Below are 16,555 nucleotides of genomic sequence, written 5' to 3' on the forward strand. Positions count from 1 at the left end.
GGAAGGGGGAATGGTGAGGGGGCTCTATTTGATTGGTTAGAGTCACATTTTAGTAGGTCTCTCTATACAGAGTGTGAGAGGAAGCTTCCGTGAATCCCCTTCCTCTAGCCTTTTACAGATTCTTTCTTTGGGTGTAACATGAACATTAGTGTGGGAGGGATGTAATCTGCCCTGAATTGATTAGTTTAAAAATGAATGCACTTAATAATCTTATGTAGCAACCACATATTCTGTTCAGCAGAGATTTTTCATACCATAATAAACTGCACAATCAAAGATAGGCTGTTTTATAACACAGTCCTGATTAGAAAGGAGGTGGAAATAGAATTTCTGCATCTCCCCTGGCTGTGGGTATGTGAATGGGTATGTGAGCTTCATGCAGGTACACCCTGTGACATTTCCACGCCAGAGCAATGTAGGTCTTCCCTTTAGGGCCATTTACAACAAGAGAGAAAACTGCACAACCACCTCAGCTATCTTCTTCTTCTTTGGTGATCACTCGTAGCCGAGTAAGATTGTCTTCCATAAACACAGTTTTAACAATGAGTCCATAAGTGACTATGGAGGCCAATTCTAGATCCACATGTCCTTCCACAGTGGGGCATAGGTTTCCGGGCAGGAGTTGATCACGGTGTGGATTTGCTAAGTGTGCCTTCCTCCTAGCATGTTTCTCCCTTGTGTCCTGAGTTCGGGTGTCTTCAAAGCCTATGACACCTTTGGTAAAGTCAGGCCAGTGTTTCCCAGTTGTCAGTGTTTATACTACATTTTTTTAGATTTGCCTTGAGACAGTCTTTAAACCTCTTTTGTTGACCACCAGCATTACGCTTTCCATTTTTAAGTTCAGAATAGAGTAGTTGCTTTGGAAGACAATCATCAGGCATCCACACAACATGACTAGTCCAACGAAGTTGATGTTGAAGAATCATTGCTTCAACACTGGTGATTTTTGCTTCTTCCAATACCTGTCTTCCAAGCGATGTGTAAAAAATTTTGGAGACACCCTTGATGGAATCTTTCGAGGAGTTGGAGATGGCATTTATAAGTGGTCCATGTTTCACAAGAATACAGTAAGGTTGGTAGTACAATAGCTTTGTAAACAAGCATTTTGGTTTCCCTGTGAATGTCCTGTCCTCAAACACCCTGCATTTCAATCGGGAGAAATTCGCACTTGCAGAGCTCAGGCAATGCTGGATTTCGGCATCAATGTTGGCCCTTGTGGAAAGATAACTGCCTAGGTAGGAGAAGTGATCGACATTTTCCAACATTACACCATTGAGTTGGATTGGTGGCGCTGCAGAGGGGTTATTTTGTATTTGTTGGTGCAGCACTTTGGTTTTTTGGATGTTGAGTAATAGGCCAAGCTTTTCATAAGCTTCTGCAAACATATTTAGAATGGTTTGGATGTTATCCTCTGAGTGTGTGCACACTCAGCCATACTGCTTCCATCGCTCAAGACATACCTACCTAGTCTCTCTTTCTTGTGCTTATTGTCTGATCTTGTCTACCCCATTGACTTGTATGGAAGACTGGTATGTGACGTAAACAAATAAATAGGCTTTCCACCCGCCACATGAAGTGAGAAATTCTGCATCCCCAACAGATGTACAGAAGCCAGCTGAGAAGTTTTGTTAGTTTTACTTCCCTCAGACATCTTGGGTCATTCCTTATGACCAGGAACTGACACATATCATCAAAGAAAGAGAGTTGTTTGACTGATATATACACACTATATCTTCAAAGTACCGTACATTCTTTCCCTCAAAAAATTGGGGTGCTGTAGTTTACCACTCACAACATTACAATTCCCAGGAACCCTTAACAAACCGCAGTGTGTGTTGTGTGTACACAGCAAGGTCGGCCTAATACATTTTGGTGCCTAAGGCGAACTCCAAAATGGCATGTACCCACACCAGGGGAGAAGTGAATATCTACATCAGAAACAAGGAAGCAATAAAGATTAACATCAGGCTCTTCTGCCCCTGTGGATCCTGCTGCCTGAGGTGGTCACCACACTTTTCCTCATGGGTGGGCTGGCTCTGGAAGGCAGTCAGAGTTCTGAAACTAAGGGAAGATGCTTTCATCTTACAGTCCCCTTGCTGCAGACTTACACTTGTATATTGACACACACAGTTTTCAAAAACTGTAAATTGCAGTCTCAATAAGTAGGAGGGAATTATTTTAGCCCACTGTTGCATGCATGTAAACTTTAATTTAAAATATTTTCTATTGCATCTGGGTAGCATTGTTTGCATGCAGATAAAATGTAATTGCTTGGACATCATACTGAGATCAATAAATTAAGGAGGTGAGCTCTACACAGTTCATAAAAATTAGATATATTTATATACTTGAACTTATAACAGGGGTGTGCATGAAGAATGACTTATAGTTCATTTTATATTTATCTGTGCTTTCCTCCCAGTCCCTTTGCTCAGTGATATTTCAAAGAATGTTCATAAGGATTTTGATTCCAAAGGGAAACTGTTACGTAGAATTAAAACAACTGCATTCCATTTAGTAGGCTAGAAGAACTATTTGATCCCAGATTAATTGGATGTTGCTCAGAAAGCCTTTTTCCCTTTTTTGTGCAGCGTTTGGAAACACATGAACAGAGATTATTTGCAACTTCACCCATGGATACAGAAGTAGATCTGGAAGGCTACCAAACTGCATTAGAAGAAGTACTCTCATGGCTTCTGTCTACTGAAGATTCTTTGCAAGCACAAGGAGATATATCCACTGATGTAGAGGAAGTTAAAGAGCAGTTTCACACCCACGAGGTATGTGTGAACAACACAGATTGAAAAACCAACACAAACACTTCACCATCTGCTAATTGCTGATCTTTTATCTGTTTTGCGCATTAAGACCAAAAGCTTGATATTCAATTGGTTCTTTGGTCTTCCTTTTGCTCTTCCTCAAAAGACTGTGTTCTAGCAACAGCCAAATTTGTTTGTATTAAAAAAGTCTAAAATTGTTGTCAAAGCATTTTATTGAATAAAGTTTAGAATTTTCAATAGAATCTGTAATTTCTAAATACATCTTTCTTTCTCTGGTGGTAATCTTTGTTAAAATTGTTTTTGAAGGGTTTTATGATGGAATTAACAGCTCACCAGGGACGTGTTGGTGATGTTTTGCAAATAGGCAGCCAACTTCTGTCATTTGGGAAGCTTTCAGAAGATGAAGAAAATGAAATACAAGAACAAATGAATCTTCTTAATTCACGATGGGAAAATCTCAGGGTCACAAGTATGGAAAAACAGAGCAAGTGAGTAAATATAAACTTGGGCAAACACTTTTGTAATTGGTGCAAATATTGTTGCAGGGTGTGCTGTTTGGTTCAGATTTTGTTGTATTTCTCTTGCTTTGCTGCAATTTCATGAGCGTCGAAATTGATTGTAAGAGAATGGAAGTGGAGCACAACAGATGGACAAGAGCCACAGATCTGCAAGCTCACATTTTAAAAGGCCTTATTGAGAGAAGTTTCACACTCAATACAAAAGTTATTCCCACATAAACTTTTATCTTGTTATTGCACTTTGTTAGGAAGGGAATGGGGACTTTCCATACCTTTGCTATCCCTATCTATGTGAATAAACAGCCTTGGCAGTTTCAGAACTGGCAGTCAAAAGTGTAGGAAACAAGCACGACAACTTGCAATCCTAACACCGTAAGAAAAGTATGATCTGATAGGTATCAGTGAGACTTTGAGTCTCATGATTGAAAGTCAGCACTTGAAAGGTATACCTTGTTCAAAAGGAATATATCCAACATAAAAGGATGGGGAATTGCATTATATGTTATGAATATATATGCCAATATGGAAACACCATTGAAAGAATCTGAGTAGCAACTGAAGGAAAGCAAAACAGCATACTACAGACTCCTCAGCCAGCTGGAAAGCATGGCTCATCCTTTCCTGAATAACTCTAGTAATGGGCTATTTCAAGCAGCCTAATATCTGCTTGAAGTCTAACTGCTGAGAATGGAACATTTTTAAAGATCCCACAATCAGACTCCTCTCCCCGATGCCCCCTGGGGCAAGAAGGCCATGGATTTGAAGGAAGAGTCAGAGAATCAGGGGGAATCACTGTCAAAGATGTCCCATGGATTCCTCACTGCCCCAGAAATGTTGGCACAGGATGTAGCTATACGAAGTTGTCTTGCCATTCTCCAACTCTAATATGTCCATCCCAGAAGTTCCAATCTAGCATTCTTCACAGGTAAGCCCCCTTGAGCTAAAGAGGCTTCTCCCCACTAGGGGTTGATTGAATCAATCAGGCTGCTACTGAAGCAAGATTCAAAACTTTTGTCAGGAGTTGACCCTCTTGAGTGTCATGGCTTACTTTGCCTCTGTTGGATTTAGCTTATCAAAGCATGGACATGCTCTGTATGGATTTTCACTTCTCGTTCCTGCTCTTTGTCACTTGACTGTGATTGCTGTGAACCTCCTGTTTGACTAGGACCCTTGTTCTACATGGATCATCATCTGGAACAGAACAGTGTCCACTTAATTCTTGCCTAGTCTTGCTGACAATTTAATCTCTTAGAAGGTAAAGAAAGCGACAAGGGACTCTACTACTCTGGACTTATACCTGATCCACAGCAAAGAACTGGTTGATAAGCCTTCAGATAAGTGCTCATGCCATCTTGGAGTTCACAAGAGCAAGGGATGTGAAAATTAAAGCTAGTCAGATGTGTACCCTGTGCTTTAAGTGAGTGAGAGCGGTTCCAAGAGCGATAATCAAAGCCATTTCTGATTTAGTTCAATTGGAATTTTACTTCAGAATCACACAAATCTGACAGAACCTAAGATAAAAAACAGCCTAGAACAGTGTGATGATAAGCTGCTTTAAACTATGAGATTAATGGCATAATTATCGTTTATAGTAGAGCTCGATTAATGGAGCTCCCATATTGCAATGAGAGTTTGTCATATATTTGTAGGTTTCTTTTTAAAAGCAACTTCGTTTTTTTTAATACAGTTATGGTTGATTATGTCATTTCAACTGGGTGTACTGCTTTATATTCCAGTTCCAAAACTATAATTTCCTGTTCTCTCCTTACCTTTTGTTAAGGAAAAAGGTGTATTGTTAAAATAGTATGAGACCCATACTTACATCAGAACAAAAGATTTGACAGCATTGCCAATCAAATACACAGTGTTTAAATAATTTCAGAATTGCAAGGACTGATGGAAAATACTGCCAGTTTAAAAACGGAACAGTCATATTTATGTACTTAGAAAATAGGCATGTGTTGTGTGGATGTATTTAAAACACTATTATTAAAATAAACTTGGCCCTAGTTGTGTGTTCAAGTGTCCTCAGACAGGTCGACATTAAAATATATATGTGATGGGTATTTGGTGTGTTTTAATACCAGTTGTTCTGTGCTTCCCTTGAACATTAGGTATCTGTACCTGGAGTATACAGATTGATTCCAGATTCACAAGGTCACAGAGATCAGTTGGGTTTTAAAAAAAGCTGCCAGCTCACTGGTAGAAACTGTTCTTAAAATGGGGTTAGCATGTTTTAATTTGTAAATAAGAACATAAAATAGTCCTGCTGGAACAGTCCAGATTTTGTTAAACATCCTGCTTCCAACAGGATGCCTCAAGGAAGCCTGCAAACTGTGTATAAAGGTGAGCGCTCCCCTATGGTTGCCCCTCAGGCAACTGCTTGCCAGTGATGATATTGCCTCTTAATGGGGCGGTTTCATTTAGCTCCCATGAATTTGTCTCATCACCTTGTAAAGCAAGGGTAACTATTGTTGCAAGCACATTTTTCTGGCCCTCCCAGAATTTCAGTAAAAAGGTAAAGGGACCCCTGACCGTTAAGTCCAGTCACGGATGACTCTCGGGTTGCGGCACTCATCTCGCTTTATTGGCCGAGAGAGCCGGCGTACAGCTTTCAGGTTATGTAGCCAGCATGACTAAGCCGCTTCTGGCGAACCAGAGCAACGTACGGAAACGCCGTTTACCTTCCCGCCGGAGCGGTACCTATTTATCTACTTGCACTTTGACATGCTTTCGAACTGCTAGGTTGGCAGGAGCAGGGACCGAGCAACGGGAGCTTACCCTGTCGCAGGGATTCGAACCGCCGACCTTCTGATCAGCAAGGTTTAAACCACAGCGCCACCAAAAAACTTTTTTTAAAGTACACACGGAACTGTGGTGGGCATAGTAAAGGGGATGTATGTTTCCCCGACCACAGTCATTGGATAAACTATTTTCTCTGTGTGTGCGCACACATGTGTACATGGCTGTGTGTTCTGACCGCATCCACCACTCGTATGTGGCCCCACGTGGTTGGCCCTGGGTGACTGCAGTCCTGGTGCCAAAAAGAGGATTAGCCACTCCTCTTTTAAAGCAAGCCATACTGGTGAGTGTCACCATCTTTTGTGGCAGCTGTTTCTTTCTTTTGTGCTATGTAAAGAATTACTTTTATTTGCCTCTCCTGCCAACCAATTTTATCACACACTTTTGATGTCTAGTCAAAATAAAAAAAATCCTTCCAGTAGCACCTTTAAGACCAACTAAGTTAGTTCTTGGTATGAGCTTTCGTGTGCAAGCACACTTCTTCAGATACACTGAAACAGAAGTTGCCAGATCCTTCTATATAGTGAGAAGGTGGGGAGGGGTATTACTCAGAAGGGTGGTGGGAATGGGAGATTGGCAGATAGCTGAGATGAGCCTGCTGACGACTCTTAACGACTGTAATAGGTCTTACAGGAAAAGGCAAGGGGTGAGAAGGTGAGAAATGGCTTAGTCATGTATAATGGGATAAGAATCCAATGTCTTTGTTCAAACCAGGTCTCTCCATGGTTTTAAGTTTGGTAATGAGTTGCAATTCAGCAGCTTCTCTTTCCAGTCTATTTCTGAAATTCCTTTGTAGTAAAACAGCTACTTTGAGATCTTGTATAGAATGTCCTGGGAGATTGAAGTGTTCTCCTACTGGTTTCTCTGTTTTGTGATTCTTGATGTCAGATTTATGTCCATTTATTCTTTGGCGTAAGGTTTGGCCTGTTTGTCCAATATAGAGAGCTGAAGGACACTGTTGGCATTTGATGCCATACACAATGTTAGATGATGAGCAATTGAATAGTCCCGAGATGGTATGTGTGATGTTGTTGGGGCCAGTAATGGTGTTGTCCGGGTGTATGTGGCAGCAAAGTTGGCATCTGGGTTTATTGCAGGCTCTGGTGCCAGTGTCCGTGTTAAGTCTGGTTGTAGTATTATTGTGGGTTAGGAGTTGTTTAAGATTGGGTGGCTGTCTGTAGGCAATGAAAGGTCTTCCTCCCAGAGCTTGAGAAAGAGAACTGTCATTGTCCAGGAGAGGTGTCTAGTGTTACTTTTGATGTCTAGTGTTACTTTTCCCATTCCTGCCATGAAAAGTCAGCAGATTAGTGGCTCTGCCCGATCAGCTGGATTTTCATGGGGAATGGAAAATGACGCTTCAGGTAGGTACAATTGTAATTTTATTCATAAAAACTGGTTGTTTTTTATAGTGATTATTGTTGATGATTTATTGTGTTTAACGCTGAAAGCCACCTGATGGGAAATCAAATGTGTGTTGGTTTTCTCCAGTTTTTCTAGCTCCATAATACTCCCTGATTGGGAAATGAGAATTGCACTCCATATTTCAAACAGGGCCATACTTTAGATATGTGTAAAGTCTTTGGTAATATTAGCCATCTTATTTTCAATCCCTTTACACATAAGGACAACCTTCTCCTATTTGAACTTGCCATTCTTTAAGAGAGCATCTTGAATGTATCATGTTTTTTTAGCCTTCGTGTGTTGTTTTGCTGAATTTATTGTGTTTTAATTGACTGGATTATTGTTTTGCATGGTTTGTCATCTGCTCCATTTAGTAAGAGACAAATGTGGGTTACAAATGTTAATAGAAATAGAGGAATAAGTAATTCCTGATATGGAGTTTCTTTTATTTCTGGCACAGACTGGGTTAAAAGTTTTAATGGTGTTTATCGGTCATGACTCCCAAAACCTTTTTCTTGGTTAGCCACCAACAGTTCAGTGTATATGTGAGCTTACAAATTCTTTTGCCCTGATATGCATCACTTGCTTCAAATGACAAGTTCCCAACAGTATGAAAGGTATTGGGATAATCAGTTTTGTCCTTGAAGTAAATAAATGCTTGAGGACAATGTAATAGTATATCATTTTCCTCTCTTTGGGTAAACTATAATTATTTTGATTGAGGAAAGCATCCTATCAAAATAAAGCTACTTATGTCCAGAAGAATCAGTAAGGAAAAGCCTTGGGAAAGCAGTAAACCCTAGTAATCTGAAGAACAAAACTGACAAGAATTGCTGGGCTTGACTGGTTCAGACATTGGGGATCAAAGATTAGCCCCCTGTGCTGGAAGAATACTTGGTTATAGAATGGAATCATAGATAGTTCGAGCTGTGGCATGTATAATACAGTCTGCCATCTTGCCCTGATGGGAGAGGAGAAGAACAATCTGATAAACTGCCACCACCCAGCTCCCAGTGGTGGTCCCTCTCGCTTCTAACTGCCACCATAGGAAATTTTTACCCTGCAGAGAGGAGGGGGAAAATAAGTTGCAACTTCCAAGTAAACAGTCATATTTAAATTTTATGGTCATTTTTTGGGGGGAGGGGAACGTGATACTGTTGCAACCATCTTAGGTAAACTATTCTGTGGGGACTCTGAACAGGGGCATATAACTACTTTCAATAAATAAATATAATCATCACGACTTGCAATGTCATGTGATGCCAGATGGTGAATTTCTTGTCATTAAATGATATAAATATTCCAGAGTTGGTGCCTATCCTTAATCTTGACAGCGTTACTGGGATACACGTTTATTAACCAGAATTATTAGAAGGAAAATGTATGTATGTTATTTTTAAAATATATTTTTATTCATTGATATAATGCACCAGAACAAAAGAAAATTTGAACTATTGTGTTCTTACTTTTGCTCTTGACTGGTTAATCTGCTACAGGTTTTTCACCTACTCGTTAAAGCTTGCTGCCCTCATAGATACCAATATTTTGACTCTCTTGCATAATTGGCAACAAAATAATGCATGAAGGCTTTAAAAATTGAATCTGTTTAGTAAAAGGTCTTGCCATGACAAATTAAGTTATGGAAATTTGAGAACAAAAAGGCTGGTTTAACATCGAAGCATGTTGCAAAGATTTCATAATTGTCCTTAAATTAGATTTCAGTATTAGACCTTCTGTTAAGCATTAGCTAAAATAAATGTGTGAAAGGTTAGAGAAAAACTTCAGACAAAAAAGTGGTGGAAAAAATCGCTTTAAAAAATCGCTTTCAACCATAATGTTCCTTGTCTCAATAAACATTGATATACCATGTTATAATTAAACCATTGGCATATCGTAGCAATTCTTTTTTGTATGTGATCGAAATCCATTTGCTTCTGGGCTGAGAGACTGGAAGCTGATTACTAAAGTAAATAGCAACATTTCACCACAGTTTGATATAATATGACACAGAATAAAACGGTATATTTGAAATACTGGGTCTATAAATATATGGTCTTTTCCTTAGCTATATCAGAGGCTATCAAAAACACATTATTCAGAGTTGCCTAAGAGCCCAGAAGAAACTGTGAATTGGCCAGTCATTCTAAATCTCTCAAATGGTCTTAACAAAGAACTTGTGGGGTGGGGGTGGGGTGCAGGGTGGTGAAAAAATATAAATGATAAACATTAACACTAGTTTAACATGATAAGAATTGTCCTCTTTATTTCTGTAGTGTAGTTGAGGCACACTGGTGGTCGGAAACTAAAAACAAAGGACTTTGAATTACTCGATAAAGCACTTGAGTCAGTCATAGAGTGTGGCTGGTGAGGGAAGTTGTGGCTTTCTAAGAATCCCAAGGGCCAAACAGAGAGCCTTAGAGGGCCGTATTTGGTGTCCCCATGCCTGAGGTATCCCATCCCTTGCTTAGATAAACAAATATGAATTGACAAAGGACTTCTCTGTCCACTTCTTAGTTTTATCCCATGGTATTATTCACCATATAATTCAATAATAAAGCATTCCAGAATTGACAGCCCCCTATAAGTCTTCACAATTGTTTGGGAAGGTTACTTCCCTTCTCTCCCCCACCCAACCCACCCTCAAAAACAAACCAACAACCTCTCCTGACTGTTAAAGATTCAAAATGTTGGGTTGTTTTGTAGGACAGGGAAGAGGTGAAAGAAGAAAAAGAGCCACCACTGTTTGTATTCTTACTCTGTCTTGCTGATATCCCATTAATACTGATGCAAAAAAATGCACTGGGATATTTAGGGAATGGTAGAGACATACTGGTCTCACACAATACAGTTGTAGTTGTTGTTTGTGTTGCAACAGTTATAGCAGGGACTTGGCTCTCTATCTGGATTTGACCCTTTCTCAGAAGTCAAAATATTTGCTTCTTTGACATTATTATATAGGAAAATCAGTTAATGCAGTGAAATTATACCATTCCCAAAAGTAAACAACATTTAAGTGAATATGGTTTTGTTCATTTCTCTTCATATGTTCTAATTAAACCTAAGAAGATTCTGTGGATCATGACCATAATCTGAAAATTCCCTAAAGGCAAGCAAAGTGTTGCTTTTCTAATATGTAAAGTGAATAGTATTCTGAGGCATAATTCTTTTTCATTGACATTTCCAGTGAGAAGGATTTTGCCCTTTCAATAGTCCAGTTGTTGACTTTTGTGAGCCCTAAAACTGGTTATTGAATAATGAGTATAACACTTTGGCCATTTCACTGTAGTTAAAATATTACTAGAAACCTCTGTGTTTTAACATGCTGTATCATCAATCTACTGTAATATGAATGGTTCTTAAGGAAAAATAATTTTGATTACCACTGATTACCATTAAATACATATCTGCTTCAAGGAAATTCTATTTTATTTGATGTTACCATCTTTTTAAATATAACTTTTATGCTGCATCTAGATGACATTGTAAACATGTTTGGATGGCCATCTGTCATGGATGCTTTAACTGAGATTCCTGCATTGCAGTGGGTTGGACTAGATGACCCTTGGAGTCCCTTCCAACTCTACAATTCTATGATTCTAAATAATTATACGCCAGTGTTTTCTCACAACCTGTTCTAGATCTGTTTTGTGGCCCACGTTAAAAAGAAAATTTAATGGAATTTTGGTGCTAGTATGGATATGTCAAGTGCTATTGAGACATATTGGGGATTCTATTAATTACTTATTTTCTTTGCAGGTTCTGCCCTTTAGTTTCTGCCCTTTAATGGCATGTCCCTTAGTGGCAGCAGGACTGCCCGTTAATTACCACTTCAATAGTATCTCTTAGTTGCCTTTTAATTTCCATTCTTGTGGAGGTATATATTTCTTTTGGACCATTATTGAGTGTCCAATTAATGAGGTCGCCTGGGTGGCCCCACACAACTCAAACAATAAAATAATTCAACCATCAAAACTTAGAACAGAAACTATAACAATAAGGAACAATAAGCAATGTTTTCCATTAGTAATGCCACTACTGCACACAGCAGTAAGCAATAAAAGAGAAGAATTGCAAACAGGAAGCAATTAAGATTGGAAGGAACCTTTGCTGAATGGAACATTTCATAAATAGAATAGAATTGTGGTGGAGAACCTGCAGCCCAAAGGCTGTATACAGCCCCCAGCCTAATTTCCCAAGGGTTGTCAGGAATGCTAGCTTCAGCACACCCAATGACCTCTGCAAGTCTCCTTTTTTGGGGGTGGGAGGGGGATAAATATGTTGGTTACCTTTCCATACTACCTGGTCAATGTTCAGATGGCAGCAATGGCCGTAATGCACATGCAGAAGAACCTTGGCCATGGAGAATTCGTACTATGTTATGTGATAACTAAAACTTCCATTTAAGTTTATTGAGGGGAAGTATTTATATATATTTGCAGATTTATAAACCTATTCAGAGCCAAAAGCTATCAGAGCAGTGTAGAATAAGATAAAATTAAGCCTTTGCACCCTGAATGCTTCTCAGGTGTTTTCATTTTTTCCTTGTTAGAGTTTAAATTATTGAGATTTACAGTTTTGGAGTTTAATACATGTTTTACATTTTCAGTATTATGTTTTTTATATTGCTGCAAGCCACTTTGAAACCAAATGGTGAAATGCTGGATATAATAAATGAATAAAGAAATGTAAATGTGTTAAAATACAAAAGAAAGCAGTTTCTTAGCAGCACTAAATGACTATAGCATGAGTAGGCAAACTAAGGCCCAGGGGCTGGATCCAGCCCAATCGCCTTCTAAATCCAGCCCATGGACGGTCCAGGAAGCAGTGTGTTTTTACATGAGTAGAATGTGCACTTTTATTTAAAATGCATCTCTGGGTTATTTGTGGGGCATAGGAATTTGTTCATTTTTTCTTCTTCAAAATATAGTCCAGCCCCCCACAAGGTCTGAGGGACAGTGGACCGGCCCCCTGCTGAAAAAGTTTGCTGACCCCTGGACCTTAGCATGGAAGCAACCATACCCTGTTCCTTTATTTGTGAAATCCTCATCAAAATTTTATTGGTATGGCTAACATGAGGCTATGGTAAACAATGAATTGTGGCCTATGGTAAAAAATTGACAGATGTATCATATGTTACATCTGCTTGACTTTAACTTGCTGTGCTTTTAAAAACATATTTTCCCAGTTTGCACCGCGTTCTGATGGATTTACAGAATCAGCAGCTAAGTCAACTCTCTGAATGGTTAGCTAAAACAGAAGAAAGAACAAAAAGGATAGAGTCAGAGCCCTTGGGACCTGATTTGGAGGACTTAAAGCGGCAGGTAGAAGAGCATAAGGTAAGCAAAGTCAATAAATTTCTTGAGTCCATTTGTTTCTAGGGGATATGTAAATTAAATATATATATTTGAGAAAATACCAACACAGTATTCTTGGGAAATTGAAACATTTAATAAAAGCAAATCTAGATTGAAACTGAACAAAACCTTCAGAACATGACACAGAAATTCTGGATTTTCTATTAATAAGTCCAGGATTCTCATCATTTTCTTCTTTCTTTCACACAGCCATTATTCACAGAATAAAAAGTGGGCTGGGGTGCTAAGGGAAAAGGGAATTTCAATATACTATTTACTGGAACACACAATAATAACATTTCAGATTTTATTATTCCCCTGGTTTCTTTTGCTATCTTGTACTTTCCTTCTAGAGTCCTCCAGTTGCAAATCGACACTATTAGTTATTATAATTGGGATTTCTAATCTCATTAGCAGTGCTGGGACTCTGAGCATGCAGCCCCCGAGCACTGTAAAGTATTCTAACTGAGTGCCTGCCTTTGTATTGGAAAAGATGTGGAATGTTTTTGAAAAATGAATTTAATTATAAAAACAACGAGCTAGCACATAGTGAACAAAAGACTTTAGTACGACTGTCTTTTTTGTTGTTAGCTTCTGCTATACATAAAGACTGCAAGCCTAAGCCTATATCCAGTTTGAGTGAATGGGTTTACTTTGGTTGACAGCTTGATTCCTCCTATAAATCAAATACATAAACCATTATAAATGAATGCAACTTACTTTTCATGACTAATTAAAATAGAATGACAATTAATATACTATTATTATTCATAAATAGGCTGGGAAGTGTTTGACTGAACATCACACTCACTATAGCGGTACATAAAAATTAGTTTCCCCACATACATATACTTATTTATTTCTATACATATTGATCTTAGCAAAGCAATCTGAAAGGGTCATGACATTTTATGCACATTTAAGCTCCAGGTGTGCCATACAGATCACAGAGATATCCTTGCTCTGTTCTTCCACTGACTGGATTCAGTAGTTCTCCAAGGCAGGGGGAAAGAAATATTTTGGCTTCATGGACCAGATCTTCCTCCTCCTCCTCTTCTTCTCCTCCACCTCCTCCTCCCCTTTCTCATTTCACTGTAAGGTCACAGCGCTGGTTAAAGTAATTAAAACACAATGTTAAGAACAGTTTAAAACTACTTACAACCACAGAAATAAGGTAACTCCTATACATCTCAGGTGTCAAAAAGCTAGGGTAAAGAAGCATGTGTTTAGCTTTTGCCAAAAATTATACAATGAAGATGACAGACACAAATTTTGCCTGAATGATACAGCAAGGTTTCTCCTGTGCATCTAACCTATTCTGCATTCATACGTTCCAATTTCAGTGTGGAAATGCCATTCACATATAGCTGTTGAGACAGGGTACTAGCTCGATGGGAAGAGTTTGGATTCCTGGATTAGTGGATCCATGGTGTTTTTGTAGGTAGAGAGGTCAGCAAAAATGTCTGCTTCTCTTTAGGTCTGTTATCTAATACCATCACCATAATTATTTTCCTTCACTTCTCTCTGATGTGTTTTGTAACCTTTTATTTCCTTCCCGAAAAGGATGATTAATTCTTTTGTCCTTGAAGGTAAATGCTGCATTAATGGTTACTTTTTTGTCTGCATTATTTGCCTCATCTGTCAAATTTAACACTTGGCTCAGCTCCTAATGTTTCATTTTCTCTTTCTTAGCCCAGATAGGGGAAACAGACCTTAAAATAGTGATCATTCACTTAAATAAACTAAAATCAATCAGATGGTTCACTCCTAAGGCCAGGGCTTCTACATTAATCTTAACATTCTTCTAGTACAGAAGGAAGCATCTTCTGGAGCCTATGCGCTGTCCAGAATGTCTAGTTATCTAAAAAGTACATCCTGGAAGATACAGAGATCAATGAGACTTCCAAAATCCCTTTGACCTTCTATATGAGGAGTACAGTGGTGCCCCGCAAGACGAATGCCTCGCAAGACGGAAAACCCGCTAGACGAAAGGGTTTTCCGTTTTTGAGTTGCTTCGCAGGACGAATTTCCCTATGGGCTTGCTTCGCAAGACGAAAATGTCTTGCGAGTCTAGAGATTTTTTTTTCGCTTTTCCCCCCCTTTATCTAATCTGCTAAGCCTTTAATAGCCTTTAATAGCCTTTTAGCAGCTAATCCCCTAAGCCTTTAAGCCTTTAATAGCCGCTAAACCGCTAATAACGCTAATCCGTTAAGCCGCTAATAGGGTTGCTTCGCAAGACGAAAAAACCGCTAGACGAAGACTCTCGCGGAACGGATTAATTTCGTCTTGCGAGGCACCACTGTAGTTCCCCTCCTGTAACTATATTTGATTTCTTGTCAGAAAGTGGTAGTCTTGGCTTGCCCTCAAAGGCATGTCCTCTGAAGTAAAAGGTAAAGGTAAAGGGGTCCCTGACCATTAGGTCCAGTCGTGCCCGACTCTGGGGTTGCGGCGCTCATCTCGCTTTATTGGCCGAGGGAGCCAGCGTACAGCTTCCAGCATGACTAAGCCGCTTCTGGGGAACCAGAGCAGTGCACGGAAACACCGTTTACCTTTCCGCTGGACCGTTACCTATTTATCTACTTGCACTTTGACATGCTTTCAAACTGCTAGGTTGGCAGGAGCAGGGACCGAGCAACGGGAGCTCACCCCGTCGTGGGGATTCAAACTGCCGACGTTCTGATCGGCAAGTCCTAGGCTCTATGGTTTAACCCACAGCGCCACCTGCGTCCCTAAGTCCTCTGAAGTACTGGTACCTAAATCTTAAATTTTCCAACCAACAATGATGTTTCTCCCACTAGGTTGGGATGCAATTAAAGTTACCAAATGCATAACAAAAGGGATTACTTTGAATGCTATCCCTAGTAGAAGGTGTGCCACTTAACATTAGCAGTAAGTGCCACTGACATTATGGCAGACAATTAAAACGCCATTGACATGGAAACAGTGTATTCACTCTGATCAAGCGCTGTTAACCTCAGTGTGTTTTCCTTAACTGTCCAATAGAGAGCTAAGGTACATTATGTACCAAGTTCTTCCCCTTTATAGCATAGTTAATCTACATTTATAGTGCAAAGATGAACTCAGGAGATGAACTTTCATTCATGAACAGTAGCATAATTGTTGAGGGCTGAGCACTATTTCTATTCCCTTCTTCTCAAGTCCCGTGCTCAAACACAAAAATAGCCCTTGCTGTGGGGCAGGCAGCTGTGATTGGAGGCACTTCCAGGGCCCATCTAAGCATCTTTCCTCACCAGGGACTGGAAGAATTGCCACCAGTCCCAGCATCCATGGCTGAAAATAAATGTTCTATGAGGTGAAGAGTAGAATATAGAAATATTAATTCAAATAAATAAACTGTAAACTCTACCTCCAAGTCATAACTTTTGGTTTTTATGTGAAAATTTGCAGCAGGTTGAAACATGAGTCTGCTAGAAGTTGTTGATTTTCAAACTCAGTCTGATTAACATATTGAACATGTAAACAAATCAATATTGGTTCAGGGCTTATGATTGCAGGATACTGAATTGTGTAACCTGTATATATGTTGTTGCAAACCAGGTTAAGTGTCATGAGATTAAGTTATTCTTTCTTTCTGGTGAAGGATGGTGACACTGCCATTATTTCCTTGGCATAAGTCATTTCTTAGACAGTATCAAATATGGTACATGATATTACAAAACAATATATGTTGACAGTGTTC

General features: G+C 39.3%; 1 protein-coding gene across 10 annotated transcripts in view; it reads left to right on the forward strand.

Moving 5' to 3' along the window:
- Positions 1-16,555, forward strand: part of DMD (dystrophin) — a 1,019,805-nt gene that overhangs the window by 387,576 nt on the left and 615,674 nt on the right. For all 10 annotated transcript variants that reach the window (XM_081003446.1, XM_081003453.1, XM_081003448.1 and 7 more), the window contains 3 exons: positions 2,592-2,780; positions 3,087-3,268; positions 12,687-12,837. In XM_081003446.1, the coding sequence (XP_080859572.1) occupies positions 2,592-2,780; positions 3,087-3,268; positions 12,687-12,837 (522 nt within the window). The remainder of the gene's footprint in view (positions 1-2,591; positions 2,781-3,086; positions 3,269-12,686; positions 12,838-16,555) is intronic.

This window comes from Podarcis pityusensis (assembly GCF_964106645.2).
Source record: "Podarcis pityusensis genome assembly, chromosome: 4".
Lineage (NCBI taxonomy): Eukaryota > Metazoa > Chordata > Lepidosauria > Squamata > Lacertidae > Podarcis > Podarcis pityusensis.